Source organism: Dasypus novemcinctus, chromosome 4 (genome assembly GCF_030445035.2).
Source record: "Dasypus novemcinctus isolate mDasNov1 chromosome 4, mDasNov1.1.hap2, whole genome shotgun sequence".
NCBI lineage: Eukaryota > Metazoa > Chordata > Mammalia > Cingulata > Dasypodidae > Dasypus > Dasypus novemcinctus.
The window spans coordinates 2,980,540-2,998,306 of NC_080676.1; the positions used below are offsets into that span (position 1 = coordinate 2,980,540).

At 43.0% G+C, this 17,767-nt stretch overlaps 1 protein-coding gene across 2 annotated transcripts in view; it reads right to left on the bottom strand.

Annotated features, from left to right (window-relative positions):
• Positions 1-16,598, bottom strand: part of RYK (receptor like tyrosine kinase) — a 96,710-nt gene extending 80,112 nt beyond the window's left edge. For both annotated transcript variants that reach the window (XM_004477114.4, XM_058294981.1), the window contains exon 1: positions 16,364-16,598. In XM_004477114.4, the coding sequence (XP_004477171.3) occupies positions 16,364-16,583 (220 nt within the window). In that variant the 5' untranslated portion in view covers positions 16,584-16,598. The remainder of the gene's footprint in view (positions 1-16,363) is intronic.
• Positions 16,599-17,767: the final 1,169 nt, after the last annotated feature.

The window sequence follows — 17,767 nt, forward strand, 5'->3', positions numbered from 1 at the left end:
GGTTCTAAAGACAGACTGGTATATGAGCTATTAATCGAGGAAAAGGCTAAAAAATCCCTTAATTTCATATAAATGTTTTATTATTTTTTTATAATATTTTATTTATTTAATAAATAACTGAAAACCACTCAATATCTTGCTGCGTCAACTCTGTGTGTGTGCGGCACCACTCCTGGGTGGGCTGTGCTTTTTCGCATGGGGCAGTCTCCTTGTGGGGCACACTCCTTGAGCGTAGGGCTCCCCTACATGGGAGACACCCCTGCATGGCACGGCACTCCTTGCACGCGGCACCACTGCACGTGGGCCAGTTCCCCACACAGGTCAGGAGGCCCTGGGTACCAAACCCTGGACCTTCTATATGGTAGGTGGGCCCTCTATCAGTTGAGCCTCATCAGCTTCCCTAAATATACTTTTAAGAGAAACCATAATCATGATACGTGTGCCTCATATCATAATTCCTGAAAAACAAGTTCTTAAAGTCTTTACATATAATTTTGTAAACAGTTCTTATTTCAAATTTTCCTAGTTTATGGAAATGAACTTAAAATAGATATAATGAATGGATAAATTACATTAATCAGAATCTACTAAATCTAGCTAATCACATTATTCCTAGAAAATTAGCTGCAGACCTAATATTAAACTACATCATAAGATAAGGAATTAGGGAGAAGGACTTGGCCCAATGGATAGGGCGTCCGCCTACCACATGGGATGTCCAAGGTTCAAACCTCAGGCCTCCTTGACCCGTGTGGAGCTTGCCCATGCGCAGTGCTGATGCGCACAAGGAGTGCCCTGCCATGCAGGGGTGTCCCCTGTGTAGGGGAGCCCCACACACAAGGAGTGTGCCCCATAAGGAGAGCCACCCAGCGTGAAAGAGAGTACAGCCTGCACAAGAATGGTGCTGCACACATGGAGAGCTGATACAACAAGATGACACAACAAAAAGAAACACAGATTCCCAGTGCCACTGATAAGGATAGAAGCGGTCACAGAAGAACACACAGCGAATGGACAGAGAGCAGACAACTGGGGGTGGGGAGGGAGATAAATAAATAATAAATCTTTAAGAAAAAAATAAGGAATTACAAATACAAGACTGTAGGAAAGGGGTCTCCTTCCTCTATAAGTAAAAGTATCCAGAGCTATTTAAAAAATAATCTTATGGATTAAATAATATTTTTCATGTAATTTTCTGCCACATTCAGCATTTCTTGATAGAACTAGGCTGACAGTGTATACACATAAACAGAGAGTGTAAGTATAAGAATTAGATAGAGCTTTTAAAGGAAAAGAAGATATGTATGATTGACACATAAATATGCTCCACCCCTCAACTCCTCCCAAGGATGCCTCCTCACCTCTGGACTAAGACTGGCATCCTCTAAGGACAGGGAAGTGAGACCACCCTTACTATCTGAAGAGGGTTGGGGTCAGCTTCAAAAGAGGTGGAAGGAAATCTTCTGATCCTTCCAAGGGAAAACTAGGAAACATCTGTAGTCTCTGAAACCTTTCCTAAATTTGCCACTTCAGGAAAACAAAAACATGATAGGTGGCCAACATTAAATAACTCACTTAAAATCAATTCAGGGGAATGGTTATTAGTTGGCGCTGCTTCAATAGACCAGGCTACAGAGTACAAAGACATATCTACTAATCATCTGTCCTACCCCATCCTCCAGAGATGCCTGGGTTTCGACTTTGGCACCTAACTTTAATTCTGTGATCCCTAAAAACAGAAACCCAAATCTATCAAAAGAGCTGTGTTCAGGTTTGCCTCCCTAGTGTCTAGGATGATCACCTTTGGGAGATGTTTCATGGCATCAAGGGGAAAGGGTGGTCACTTCTGATTTCAAATGGATAACTACTTCACAGTCACCTTCCCCATATGATATACACTAGCAGATGGATAAGGAACTATAAAAAGAGCTGGACACTAAAATGCAGGTCAAGGAACAAGCATTTGTGCGAAATGAATATATGTCATCTAAAAAAGTCATAGAAGAATTTCCCCAAAGATATGATTTGTAAATACAACTTCAAAGATGTAAAGGTGCTCCCCAAATCCTATCTGACGATAGTAACAGAAACATAATCCATAATCTCCAGTGCTATAACGTAAAATATCAAGCATTCCCTGCCACAGTGTCAGAATGTTCCAGTAACTGGTAAAACGATACTGTGGAAAATAATTTGTCCTTGGTTCCTGCTCTATCTAAAGAAGAAAATGATCTGACATCATTACTTTCGGAGATCTGCACAGGATTGCCTTGAGGATTCAACTGAGTGCTGATGAGAGCATAAGGTAAGGAAACCATACAAGGAGAGAAAGACCCATACACCCAAAAGCATAAGAAGTAACAGTATCCAGCCCTTACACCAGACCAAAATATCCACCTGCAAGACTGGAAAACCTCATGATTCACAGGTCCCTGGGGAGAGTACACAAGAGGGTCTCAACTCAGCAGGGGGAATGATTAGCCCTACCCTCAGCACTCATCTTGTCTCATTTAACAAGTCTTAAAAACAAGACCTGAAAGAACAGATTGTGTCCAACTAACTTAACTGCATTCCAGAACAAACTCCAAGAATAATTAGAGAAATACAAAAATATCCAGCACACAAACAAGGTAATTTTCAGAATGCCTGGCATCCAGTCAAAAAATTGCCAGGCATGCAAAGCACGAAAATAACATGTGCATGTGCACACCACAAGTGCCTGTGCAAGAGAGACAGATAAATTAATCAACTGACATCAACCAAGAACCAATTCAGATGTTAGAATTAGCAGGCAAGGATATTAAAACAATTATTATCACTGTATTCCATATGTTCAAAAAGTTAAGCAGAGACATGGAAGATATAAAAAGATCTGAACCAAATTTCTAGAGATGAAAACTTTAATGCATGAGATGAAAAATACACTGGATAGGAGTAACAGGAGATTAAGCATTTCAGAAGAAAAGATCAAAAATTTTATTCCACAGTTTTTAATTATTGGAAAAGGCTCTTGCCAGAATCTGTCCTAGATACTTCATACCCCTCCAATGCACCGAAGACCACAGTCTATTGTGAAATTACTATGTGCCAAGCCCTGAGCTGCGTTCAGTGAAGTAGAGGAGGCAGAATGGGTGCAGTGATACAGATTTGCTTGCACAGGGTGTGGAACTATGGAAGTCAAGATGGGAGGCACCCATTAGAGAAATGCAAATCAAAACCACAATGATACACCATCTCACACCCACTAGAATAGCTATTATTTAAATATATATATATATATATATATATATATATATATATATATATATATGTTAGTGAAGATGTGAAGAAATAGGAACTCTTGTACATTGTTGGTAGGAATATAAATGGTGTAGCCACTGTGGAAAAGTTTGGCAGTTTCTCAGAATGTATAGAATTACCATACGATCCCACAATTCCACTTCTAAGTATATACCCAAATAATTGAAAGCAGGGAGTCAAACAGATACTTGTTCACCAATGTTCACCATGGCATATTCACATTAGCCAAAAGGTATAAGCAACCCAAGTGTCCATCGAAAGGTGAATGGATGGACAAAATGTGATCTATACAATGGAATATTATTCAGCCATAAAAAGGAATGTTTTGATACATGTGACAACATGGGTGAACCCAGAAAATGTCATGCTGAGTGAAATAAGCCAGAGAGAAAAAGACAGATATTGTATGATATCACTTACATGAAATAACTAGACTATGCAAATTCATAGACACAGAAAGTAAAATACGGGCTGTCAGGAGCAGGAGTGGGGATGGGGAATGGGGAGTTATTGCTTAATGGGTACAGAGTTTCTGCTTAGAGTGATGGAAAAATTGGGTAAATGAATGTTGGTGACGATAGCACAACACTGTAAATGTAATTAAAATCAATTAACTGTATATCTGAAAGTGATTAAAATGGGAAATTTTACATGTATGCTACCACAATAAATTTTAAAAAAAAAACACCAATGCAGGAGATTCAATTTTGTACCCCAATGTAGACATGTTCTTAATCTTAATCCACATTCCTGTGTTGTAAATCCATTGTAAATAGGATCTCCTGAAGATGTTATTTTAGTTACTGTGTGTCCCAGATGAACGAGGGTGAGCCTTAATCCAGATTACTGGAGTCCTTTTTAAGCAAAAGAAATTCAGACATAGTGAGAGAAAGCCACAGGGAAGAGCCAGAAGCCAAAAGTTAACTCAACACGGAAGCAAAAGGAGAGGACACATGGGATAGAAGCCAAGAACCCCAAGCACCACCAGCAGCCAGTACCAGTATGTTGCAGACTTTGGAGAGAAAACGTCAACAAACCGACACCTTGATTTTGGACTTCCAGCCTCAAAACCATAAACCAATAAATTCTTGTTGTTTAAACCAATCTATTGTGCCTGTTGTGTGGTAACTGTCATAGCAGTCCAGCAAACTAAGACACCCAGAGAACAGTACAACACTGTGTGAACCCTAATGAAACAATGGATGAGAAGCGGACGTGGCTCAACTGATAGAGCATCTGCCTACCATATGGAGGGTCCAGGGTTTGACCCCTAGGGCCTCCGGACCCATGTGGTGAGCAGGTCCACGCACAGTGCTGCCGCGCGCAAGGAGTGCCCTGCCACACAGCAGCGCCCCACGCACAATGAGCACGCCCCTAAGGAGAGCCGCCCAGTGTGAAAGAAAGTGCAGCCTGCCCAGGAATGGTGCCGCCCACACGGAGAGCTGACACAGCAAGATGACGCAACAAAAAGAGACACAGATCCCCGTGCCACTGACAACAATAGAAGCGGACAAAGACGACGACGCAGCGAATAGACACAGAGAGCAGACAACCCAGGGTGGGGGGAGGAGATTGAAATAAGTAAATAAATAAATCTTAAAAAAAAAAACAACCAAATTTACTTAAACTTCCATTCATAAACGTAAGCTCAGTTTAATTTCCCTTTTGCATAATAACTTGGTAGGCAATGGGAGCTGATCAAGAGAATGATGACCCTCATGAGGTACACAATAGTAAAATTTAAAAAAAGAAGCATGATTCATTTATTTATTCATCATTCCACTTTTACTGAACACAGACTTCATACCAGGTACTGTCAGCGGATGGGAATGTAAGGTAAAAAAGTGTCAACAAGGTCTCTGCTCAAACAGAGCTAACTCTCCTGTAAGGGGAGACAAACAAATAATCAAGGAGGAAGCAGATGTGGCTGAGTGGTTGAGTAGCTGCTTCCCATATGGGAGGTCCCAGGTTTGAGGCCCTGTGCCTCCTTAAACAAACAAACGAGGGAACCAACGGAGAGGAACCAATGTGGCACACAGGTTGAGCACCAGCTTCCCAAAAGCAGGGTTCCCAGGCTCGAACCCTCGCCCCAGTACCTTAAAAAAAAAAGCCAGCAGGTGCTATAATGAAAAAGCAGGGCGATGAAATGGAGTAGAACTGGAGGGCAATCCTAAGAAGGCAAAGTAGGGTGGGGGGTTGTGAAGGGGTGGGGAATACAGACAAAATAAGACTGGCCATGAGTTAATAATTGTTGAAACTGGGTGAGGGGTACATGAAGGTTTCATGATACTAGTCGGTCTATTTTTGAATGTTTGAAATTTTCCACAGTATGTTTTAAAATGTAAACATTTTAAATGGGGGGGCTAATTTTGAAATATAAATGCCTCCTTTTTAGGGCAATAAAACAATTCCATATGATATTGTGGTAGACACATGACACTATTCATTTGTCAAAATCCAGTAACTTATGTTAACGTACACAAAATTTTTTTTTAATCATTTAGGAGGTCAAGGGATCTTTGAGTATCTAATACACAATGCCACCCTTCCAGAAGCAGCTTTTGAAGAACTCAGAGGCACCCATAAGCTTGCACCAAGAGTCCCTCCAAGGCCCCAAATGTCTAAGTACCCCCAGCAGAGAACGGAAAACCTAGTACATGTGGTATCTTTGCCTTTGTCTAGAGCAGGGGTTCTTAACCTTTTCTGTTTGATGGACCCCTTTTCCAATCAGGTGAAAACCACAGACCCCTAAGTCCAACTATACTGTGTAATATTTAATAAATATATCACACCATACCAAAACATCCCCATAAGAATAACTTTTTTTGAATTTCAATTCATGTTCACAGACCCCTTGTTAAGAACACTTGGTTTAGGTAAAGGGTTAAAGGCACTCACACAGAGGCTGAAAACTACTAACATTTCTCCTTGCCAGGAACTTCCCAACTAAAAACTGAATTGCTATTGCTCTTAATCTATGGCTTCCCTACAAGGACATTTTACACAGTCATTACCATGAGCAAATAATAAATACCACCAGCAATTTTTACAATTTTGAAAGTTGAGACAGTCTCAAAAAAAAAAAAAAAAGGTAAACGTGGCAAATTACGTCAAATTATGTTACAATACTAACTTTCTACAATACATAATTCATTTCATCTAAAGTACACCAATATTTTATGTGCCACTAAGAAAAACAGCTGTCAATTAACTGATGACTCACCAGTGACTTTAAGATGGCTCCAATTTCAGAGATGTTCAAAGGTGGAAAAACTGTATATCTTATACTCCAAGAAACATGGCATTTAAAAGATTCATTAAGCTAGGTCCCATGTCAGATCTACTAAACAAATCATTTAGGGTAGGTCTAAGAACCTGTGTTTTGTTGCAACTCCTCAGAAGATTCCAGTTAGATGAAAACTAAGAAAACAGCTAACCTTCAGAGACAGCTCAGTAGAGTAGAGAAAGCACGTGCTCTGGAGTCACAAAGCTCCTCACAGCTCTGTGGCCTCCTACGAAGTCCGTAATTTCCCAGACCCTCAGCTTTATCTGTAAGAAAGAATCAAGGCCACCTAGTTCCTACAGTTGATAAAACAGAGCACAGGTCAAGCAAGAAACGTTAATCCTCACCCTTGTCCCTAAGTACAGGCGATTCCTAAACAGAGCATGTGTGCTGTCTACGCTGCAACTTTACATAAGAACAAGAAGGGGACCTGTGAAATTATTTTTCAGAAATTGTCTACCACTCAGCACTATCAATTTGCTGGACATGGTAAAAAGAATCATTCAATAAGCATTTATTATCTAATCCAGCAATACACATACATTTGTTTTGGCACATAACATTTTATGGGGTCTTATATAAATTGAAACTGTTTAATAAAATAACAGACTTATCAGAAAATATTGTACCTGATTTACACCCAATAGGGACAACACAAAAAGCACACTTTTAAGTGTGCTATATTTTCAGTGCATCTAGTAGCTCTGTTTCTGTTTTGTTTTTAGTATAGATGGCAAGTTTTTTTTCAGAACCCTAACATAACTGCATCAAAACCTCAAAAATAATGCTGTGGAGAAACAGACCTTAAAAGACACTAGTAATGCACAATATGAGGAGGAAGTCACGAAAAAAAAATTCCATGTACAATAGCAACTAAAACAATCAAATATTTAGGAATAAACTTAACAAAAGACGTAAAGCACTTGTACTCAGAACACTACAATGCACTGTTAATAGAAATTTTAAAAAGACTTAAGTAAGTGGAAGAACATTCTGTGCTCATGGATTGGAAGACTAAATATCATTAAGATGTCAATTCTACCCAAACTGATATACATATTCAATGCAATCCCAATAAAATTTCCACCAGCATTTCTCAAACAAATGGAAAACACAATTATCAAATTTGGAAGGGTAAGGGATACCAAATAGCCAGAAACATCTTTAAAAAGCAAAGCAAAGTTGAAGGACTCTCACTTTCAGACTTTAAATCATATTACCTAGCTATGGTAGTAAAAACAGCATGGTGTTGGCATAAAGACAGACACACAGACCTATGAAACCGACTTGATGGTTCAGAAACAGACCCTCACTTCTATGGTCAAGTGACTTTGACAAGCCTGTCAAACCCACCCAGCTGGGGCAGAACAGTCCATTCAACAAATGGTGCTAGGAGAACTAGGTATCCAAGAAAGAAAGAGGACCCCCATCTCACACCTTATACAAAAACTAATTCAAAATGTATCAAAGACCTAAATATAAAACCAAGAACCACAGAATTCCTAAAAGAAAATGTAGGAAAACATCTTCAAGACCTGTTGGTAGGTGGTAGATTCTTAAAGGAGGTAAGAGGAAGGCTGAGAAGGGCTACTGATGCTTAATGTATGTAGAAGTTTTATTATTATTAATTTATTTCTCTCCCCCCTTCCCGGTTGTCTCTTCTCTGTGTTCATTTGCTGCATGTTCTTCTTTGTCCACTTCTGCTGTTGTCAGCGGCACGGGAATCTGTGTTTCTTTTTGTTACATCATCTTGCTGTGTCAGCTCTCCGTGTGTGCGGCACCATTCCTGGGCAGGCTGAAATTTCTTTCACACTGGGCGGCTCTCCTTACGGGGTGCACTCCTTGTGCGTGGGGTTCCCCTACACGGGGGGCACCCCTGCATGGCACGGCACTCCTTGCGCACATCAGCACTGCGCGTGGGCCAGCTCCACACGGGTAAAGGAGGCCCGGGGTTTGAACTGCAGACCTCCCATGTGGTAGACGGACACCCTATCCACTGGGCCAAGTCCGCTTCCCCTATGTATAAGTTTTAATTAACTTTACTGTATAAGTGTGGAAATGGATAGAGTTGATGATGACACATTATAGAGAGTAACAGCTGATTATATTGGGAATATGGCTGGAAAGGGTAGTCTAGGGATGTAAATGACAAGTGAAAAAAGCTAGAGAATAATCTAGTGACTGAGTAACACAGCAAACCCAGAGGAGAATGAGAATTGTGGTTGATGGTACAGATGCAAGTGTCCTTCTGTGAGCTAGAGCAGAGGTAGATCACTATTGCAGAGTGGTGGGAATGCGCAGAAGCATGAGTAAAATAGAACCAGTGTGACAATGGACTGTGGTTAACAGCAATACCGTAATATTCATGCATCAATGCTAAAGATGTACTGTTGGTAACAGGGACTATGGAAAAAGTATGCAAAATGCATGCTATGAGCCATGGTTGGCAGTAAGAGTCTGATGCCATAATCTATAACCTCCGTTCCACCACGGTGGGTGTGCTGATGAAAGGTGTTGTACAGGAATCCCACATATGTGCATGGTTGTTACGTAAGTTTAAAACTTCTATAGTAAAAATACACGTTAAAAATAATAATAGGGTGGGTTGGGGGGGAATACACCAAATGTAAGATACGGACTATAGTTAGTAGTAAGATTTTGACAATATTCTTTCATAATGTCTCACAACAATGCAAGCTATTGGGTGGTGGGCTGACGTCTGGGGACCCCTGCATGACATTATGCAAGTTTGTTTTTTAAGTTCACAACTTTTACTACACACTTATTAAGTACGTTCACGTATGAATGATATACTTCAACAAAATTTTTAAAAATTAAAAAAAAAAAAGTAATGCTGTGGAACTTTTCAATTTAGAGTGCTCAAATAAAAATCCACATTTCATTTTTTTCTAAAGCTACCCTTAAAACCCAAACAGCATTTTAGGCAGCACCTTCAGAATTAAATATTCAACTCAGGAAGTGACACAGAGGGGACAGGTTTAGCCATAATTGGATAAAATTCTCCCAGATGGATATCATTAAGAAAAAAACTAAAACCCACAATTGTGCAATGTCTCAGTCTTGCTCTCCCAATGAAGAACACATGCATTCAAATTAATCATGCACCAATACCAGTGACCACCCAAAACTCCTACTAGAGTTAAGGGTTTGCTGCTCAGGGCTAACCCCACCTCCACCAGCACCCTATCCCCTCAGGGTTTGGCTACTGCGGCAGGATATGCAAGACATATCAGCAAAATGGACACTCTCATCACTCTCTCCATCTAAACACTTGCCCTAATATTTCAGAGAAAGAGAAGAGCTGGGAGGGGAGGAACCTGTGGCTCATCAGTTTTTCTTTCTCTCAACCAATCCTCCCGAAAGGGAAGGGTCAGTCCTTTGGCTCAGCTGCCCAAAGGTGAAAGGCTCGATTCCTCCATGACTCCACCCTGTTCTTTAACCCTCTGTTCTTCTCCAAACTCCCTGCAAATTCCTCACAAATCCATCCCATCCCTTCAACTGCTCATATTACCACAACACTGACTATTCCACCTCCCAGATCATCTTTTCAGCCTCCAAGCCACCCTTTTCACTGGGCAAAGTTTTTCTATAACCCAATCCTGACTATGCACACTCCTTTTCTAAATTCTGTAACAGCTCTTCCTTACCTGTAAGATAAAGTTCAAACTCCTAATCCAACCTCGACCTACCTCTCCAGCTTTATATTCTGCCACTTCAGAGCTCTCCCAATGTTTACCATCTTAGCCACGTTAGATTTTTCCTACTCTTGATTTTACCCACAATCTACTTCCATACTTCCAAGTCTTTGTTCATGCTATTTTCTCTGCCAGACATAAGCTCTTTTCTACCAATCAAACTCATCCTTCAAAATGCGGCTCAATTATCTCCTTTTCTGGAACATCTTTCCTAAACTCTCAAGTCTCTCTCCCCTTCCCCCTTCCCATAGTCAAAAAGCTACAATAACTTACTCATATAAATCAGTAATATAATTCTTATTTCAGAATTATAGTTGTAGATTTAAGAGTTGATCTCCCCTAGAAGATTCTGAGTTCCCCAAAGAAGGGAATCTAATAATTTTCAATCACCATTTTCAACCTCAATATATGGTACCTGGGTGGGCTTCAAAACGTTTTTCTGGACTGCCTTGGTGAGTAATGATCTCAGCTAATACTGACCCTATTTTAAACAAGATGTGACTAAGGATTAACTCTTTCAGAGGGCATTTATTTTAAAGGAAAAGCAAGTTACCCAAAGTGATTCTCTAATTGGAGAGAGAGGGATTTTATTCTCAGAAGTCCCCTTGGCCCCTACAGATTCCCTATCACCACTGCCATGATCAGTTGCTACCATACCCCCCACCCACCAACATTTTATTCCCAAACTTCAGGCACTGCCCAGCCATAAAGCTCTGGATTTCCACAGAGCTCAGTAATATCAAAATTATCAATTAAATAGAGAACATGAGTAGACACTAATCAAGATTACAAACAAGCACATGTGGTAGCAAACTTGCAGATTTCACTCCTTAAGTATTTTGGTTAATCACAAGTTCCTCCAGAGTTGGCAAAGAGGCCATGTGGATTTTAGACTCAGGCAGGACTAAGTCAAGAGCTGGCCCACTATACACTGTCCAAAGAGTCCCAAATCAGGGTCGTCATCTGTAAAATGGGGGAATGGATGCCATTCCTACACAGTAGCCTAGCCTCGTAAGAAGAGTAATGAGAGCAATAAAGCAAGGCCTGGGGACACAGGGTGGCCACACAGAGATTAAAAGTTCCTGAAGCTTTGGAGTCTTTGTGGCAGATGGACTTCTCATGAGAACTGCATTCCCTACAAGGCAGAAAAAACCACCCTTTCTGTGGCTCCCCCTTGTCAGACCAGAGACTCAGGCCAGCCTTCTGAGGCTCTGGAGCCTCCAGGGCTGAGCCTCTCAGTGGTCCTCTGATGACTACTTATATTGCAAAAGTTTGCTGATATGTATGATTTGTTGTCTTCTTTCCCTTTCGGTTTGTCCTTATGATAATACCCTTGTGAATTCTTTACTATTATTTTAGTGGAGATTTAGGGAGGTAACAGAGATGAAGTCTTGTGGTCATTCCACAACGTGTAAATGGCAGTTATGATTGGCTTTCACTATGGAAGAGCTGCTGAAATGCAGCAGTTTTTTATAGTAACAATGTTAGAAGGTTAGTTGTGATGGATGTATAATAGCAGACACTTTTTTGAATGTTGCTGATGTGTGCAAGACTTCTGCCTGTATCAGGCACAAAGGCAGTCCCTATGTTAGGTAGGTACTGTTATTTCCATTTTCAGATGAGGACACTGGACTTGGAGTAGATATGTAACTAGCCCAATTGCCCTCCTAAAGAAAAGTCCACCCAGTCACTCTAAGAGAAGTCACTAAATCACCAGCAAACAAGTTCCCTGCCCCAATAAACTTGCCAGCATCTTATTCGTAAACAGACAGCCAAACAACACCAGAAACTTGTGACCAAAACAAACATTAAAAATGGATCCTAAAATGAACAGGCACATTAAAGGAAGAAGAAATTTTTAAGTTGTAAATTGTAAAAACAATATTTACAATTAAATACACCATAGAGATAAGTGAGGATATTATATTCACAAAATAAGAATAAGATGCTATGAAACAGAAACAGTACAAAAAGAGCTTCTAAAATTTAAAAACATTATAATTTAAAATTTTTTCATGAAAGCTTGAGAAGTTCTTCCCCTCCCCACCTGTATTAGTCAGGTTTCTCTAGGGAAACAGAATCAACAGGCGATATCTGTCAATAGTAAGAGATTTTATAAGAGTCTCTCACACAGCTGTGGGGATACACAAGTCCAGGTTCCACAGACAGGCTGCAACCAGGGGCTGCAGTGAAAGTCCAGTGAAGGTCCTTGATGGGAGACTTTGGCTGTCCAAAGACAAGCTGGGAAATTCTCCCTGAATGCTGGAATCACTTCCTTTTAGGCATTCAACTGATTGGACAAAGCATCACTCATTGCTGACAGCAATCTCCCTGACTGATGTAAATGTAACCAGTTAACTATGCAGAAAAGTCACCCGGTGACTAAAGTCCATAAATGTCCTTGTATTACAATTAGCCCAGGGCTTGCCTGACCAAACATCTGGGCACAATTACCTAGCCGAGTTGACACAATAGCCAAACCATCACACCGTCCAAAAAAGTACAAAGTAATAAATGAGAAGCAAAATAAATTAGGGAGATCAGAAGATCAATCTCAGGATTGAAAACCAATAGAAATTTTAGAAAGAAGGAACACACACAAAAAAATAAAGGGTAGGAAATTATCAAAGAGATAACAGAAATATCTGAAAAACTGAAGGATATGCGTCTCTAGATTGAAAGGGCCCACTAAGCCATAACAAGCGAGGAAGAGGAAGAGGAAGAGGAAGGAAATGGAGAAAAAAGGGAAGGGAAGGAAAAGAAAGGAAAAGGAAAAAATCCATATAAAGGCTTATATAAATTTCAGAATGCAAGAAAAAGAAAAACCCTAAGCTTCAAATAAATGAAAAAAGGAAGCAGAATGTCTTTAGACATTTCACAAAAATTCTTTGAAGCCACAAAAGTGTGAAAATGCAATCAAAATTGTGAGGAAAAATTATTTTCAACCTAATATTCTAAATCCAGACAAACCATCTATGACATAGGAAGCTAAGATATACACCTTCAGATGTGCTAGAACTCAAATAATTTATCCCCCTCCTAGGAAGCTATCAGGATTTATTTCACAAAACGAAGAAGCAAACCAAGAAAAAGGAGGGCAAGAGGTTCGAGAAACAGGATCCAAGACAGGAGAGAATGGATGAGAAGTCCCAGGAAAAACAATCTTACTGTCCAGATTGGAGCAAAAGAATAGTAAGGTGCTGAGTAAGGAATCTAAGAAGAAAGCACCTGGCAGTGACAGATGATTGAGAGGATTTGATGTGTTTGAGCACCTGGAAAAAATATCAAAAAGTATTTAACATACCTGTTAGAGCATTGATACATGGAAAACTAATTTTTAAAATGCTAAAGATAATTATTTACCCTGGAAAAATTTTTTTAAATGTATAGAAAAAAAACATAATCATAGGTTAGTATTTAACTCAGACGTGAACAGTAAATATGTACATAGTGACTGCTGGTAACAATATTTGGGGAACTGGGAGAGAAAAGAGGATAAGAGCTCAATTATAATACAGAAAATCCGATGCTTATTTTACACTAATTCAGAAATATAAACATCTAAAACAAAAAAAAAGAGAAGAAATAGTTGAGATAGTAGCTGTCTCTGGAAAGTACGGCCCAAAGGATAAAAAGGCCAAAGGTAAGAAACTGCTGTTTTTAAAAACCTTTTAGTACAGTTTGATCTTCTTAAAAACTATGTGCCTGCATTAATTTGATCAAACACAAAAATTTCTCATATCAAGGACAATCAGTTCAATTTATAATAGGGGTTCTTAACCTTTTTTGTTCCAGGGACCCCTTTGCCAGTCAGGTGAAAACCATGGACCCCTTACTAAGTCCACACTATATTGAATATTATTTAATAAATATACCACACCTGCACCAACACATCCCCACATGAATGATGTTTTTTTAAAATTTCAATTCAAGGTCATGGACCCCTTGTTAAGAACTCCTGGTTTATAAGGTTGTCATTGTCAACTTCATTTGAAACTTTCTTGCTCTAAATTCCAAACGTATTTTGTTTTAGAAATATTATAAAATCATGGTTGTTATATTTGTACCTGGAAAAAAATATCAAGACGTATTTAACACATCTGTTAGAACATTTGATTTCAGCTTTCAGAAGACACTTAACTCATAGTGATACAAAAAAATGTGGTACAGAAGGCCTATTTTAAGTACTCTTAAACATCCTAACAGTTTCTATGGGAAACTGCCTTCTGAGAACTCAGGATGCCTGATACACATCTTAATCCTATTCCCTTGTTCTTTCCCATCCAGGACTGCCAAGAATATGTTAAAAGCAGAATGCATGGGGGAGATGGTAAGGATGGAAGGATCTAGCAGGATAGCTAACCAAAAGACGGGCACTGTAAAAAATCAACTCTGTTTGCATTAAAGAAAATACAGCTGGAGGTCCCTCACGGAGCAGGTAGGAGGCCTTCTGGGTGGTGATCTTCCCTCTCCTCCCCCCAACAGTTCATTCCTGAGCATAAACTGGATGCTCATCAATCAAGAGCTTCCTCTGCCAAGAACAGAGCTAAGAAAATTAGTCCCCCATCTACTTCTGAAGAAGGTAATGAGCACATCATTTCAAGTATGTGTTCTAGCATGCCATAATCAAACCTCCAAATACAGAATATCTTCAAGTCATTCAATAAAGCTTTGACTGCAACCTATCAATAAATACCATGTTTGATTTTTTTAAGACTGAACTGTGTGACCTTAAGTTTCTTAAAGTCTCACTTTCCTCATGTTAAAATGGGGGTGACACCTACCTCACTGAGTCACAAGAAAATTAGAGGAAATAAGGAAGGCACTTAGAGGCAGGTATATCACTGTAGGCACTCAAATATGCCAGGTCCCCACAGTTCCCGTCTCCTACCCCCACCCCCACCCGACTGGGGAAGGAGGAAAAGAAACAGATGCCAACGAAAGTACAAAATATACAAGTGCTTTCAACCAGAAAATCTTTACAAAACCATGCATAAGACACTTGCTAAATTATGGTGATTTATAAGCATTCATCACTTTTCCTAAGACTCAGTCTTATGTTACAAATAATAACCCAACTTGCAAATTTAATTCAGCTAACAAATTAAAACAGGGGATTAAGAACGACACATTACAAAAACACAACATACTTTGGTTAAACACTACAAAGCCATATCTGCAACAACGTCTAAACAGTCTGCTAAAAGCAATTCCAACATTGAGTGGATCTCAACATATCTCAAGAAATTTTTATCTAAAAAAAAAGAAAGGTGGACAGATAATGGATACTTAAAGGAATGATTTTTTCCCCCTCAAACACTCCAACACACCAGTACCTGAGATGAAAGAGCCTGCCAGGATATACTAAAGAAAGTGAGAGTCGAGGTATACGCCAACTACCAAAGACCTTTTTGGGACCAATTCTGTTCGACTTTCTTCTAGGGAGCCGTTTCTGGAATGCACAGAGTCTCAACACCAGAACACCATTAGTTCAAAACTGCATTCCCCCAACGACAAGGTAGAAGGGGTCCGCCAACTGACCCAAAGTCAAGCCCGCCTTTCCGCGAAGGCCTTTAAGAAGGGCCCAGAAACAGAGGGTCGGTCCAGACTCCAAACCTCCAACCTAGAGCCCAAAAAGGCCATGAAGAAGCGAGAAGTTCTGCTCTTGGCGATTCATTTTCCCTACTCTTACGGGTCCCAGGATGTGGGAACATTTGGTGCCCTACACAACCGCTCTTTCATTTTTTAAAAAAGGGCAACCAGCGAGGGCGCGCGGGCAGCGTGGGCCCCGCGGCGCTCCGAAAGCGAAGCGTGTGCAAGTCGGGTCTCGAGCACGCATCCTGCTCCCCGCGCCCAGGCCCCGGCGGGACACGCGCGGGAGTCCCAGAAACGCTTCCGGCAGGACAGTCGGAAGGTCCGCGCGCTGTGCGGGCAGAGAAGGCGCGCCGCGCGGCCGGGAGGAGCGGGAGCCGGGCCGGGGCCCGCGCCTCCCGCCAGCACGGCAGCCCAGGCCGGGCGCGCGAGCCCCGCGGGCGCAGGGGCGCGGACCCCGGGGCCGACTCACCGAGGAGCCGGCGCACCTCGTCCTCGCTCAGGTAGAGGCTCACGCTGGGCCCCGCCGCGGGCGCGGGCGCCGGGGGCCGCGGGGCAGGCGCGGCGGCGGCCCCGGGCCACAGCGCCAGCAGCGCCAGCAGCAGCAGCGGCGGCGGCGGCGGGGCCCTCAGGCCGCGGGCGCCCGGGAGGCGGCCCCGGCCCGGCGGCCCCCGCCGCGCAGCGCCGCGCATGGCCGCCGCCCGCCGCGCCGCCGCCGCCCGCCGCGCCGCCGCCGCCCTCCCCGGCCCCGAGCCCCTCACAGCCCCGAGCCGGGGGCGGCCGCCCCGCTCATGGCGCCGCCGGCCCGTGGCAGCCGGCCGCCGCTTCAGACCGCCCGAGCGCGCCGCAGGCCGCCGCGGGAGCGCGCCCGTGCGCGCCGCCGCCGCCCCGGGAGCGCGCGCGCCGCCCCTCGCGCCGGCCGGGGAGCGCGGCCCGCCTCCCGGCGCGGCGGCGTCGGAGCTCCCGCGTCGCGCTCCGCCGAGGGCCCGCGGGCCGGCTCCTGCACCCCGAGTCGACGCGCCCGCGGCGGGGTGAGCGCGGGATCCGCCGGGCGGCCGCGGCCGCTCAGGTGCGGGCAGCGACGTGCCTTTCTGTGTTACCAGACGGCGCGGATTCCTAGGAACGCCCTCCCCCCAGAGCCGCCCTGGAGCGGGCGCGCGGCTTTGCTCGAGCTTTGCTTTGTGTAGGACGCTCACGGCTCATCCGGCTTCAGGTGCATGCTTGAGAACATACCACCAACAAATGCTTACTCCATGTTTCCATTAGTGCTGTGAAGGAAGTCAGTGGTTCTCAAAGTGCCGGGAGCGTGTCCTGGGCGTGCGGCCCGGCAGCCTGTGATTCCCCTGGCCCTCCGGGTGCCTCTGGCGCTGGCCCCTCCACTGAGGCAATGTCCGCTCTTCCTCTCTCCTCTGGACTACTACAGTACCCGCCTCACCAGCCCTGCCTCTTTCACCCTCGCCCCTTCAAGTCTGTTCTCAACACAGCAGCCAGGGCCATCCTGTGAAACCTCAGGTGATCATCTCTCTCCCTGGATCTGAGACCGTCTGACTCCCCATTGCACCTACACTGAAAGCTAGAGTTCCCTCCGGGACGTCACGGCAGTTCTCACTCTCCGCTGTCCATTCTTCCCTCATGAACTCATCTTCCACTCTTCCCCTCTCACTCAGCTTCAGCCACAATGGCTTTCTCAATGTTCTCCAAACACACCAGACACATCCACCTCAGGGCCTTTGTCCTGCTAGTCCCTCTGCGGGGGTGCTCTTCCCTCTGACAGCCACATGGCTAGAACTCTCACCTCCTTCAAGTCTACACTCAAATGTTAGCTTCCGAATAACATCAACACTGCAGACCTCCATAGTTTACTCTACAACCCTTC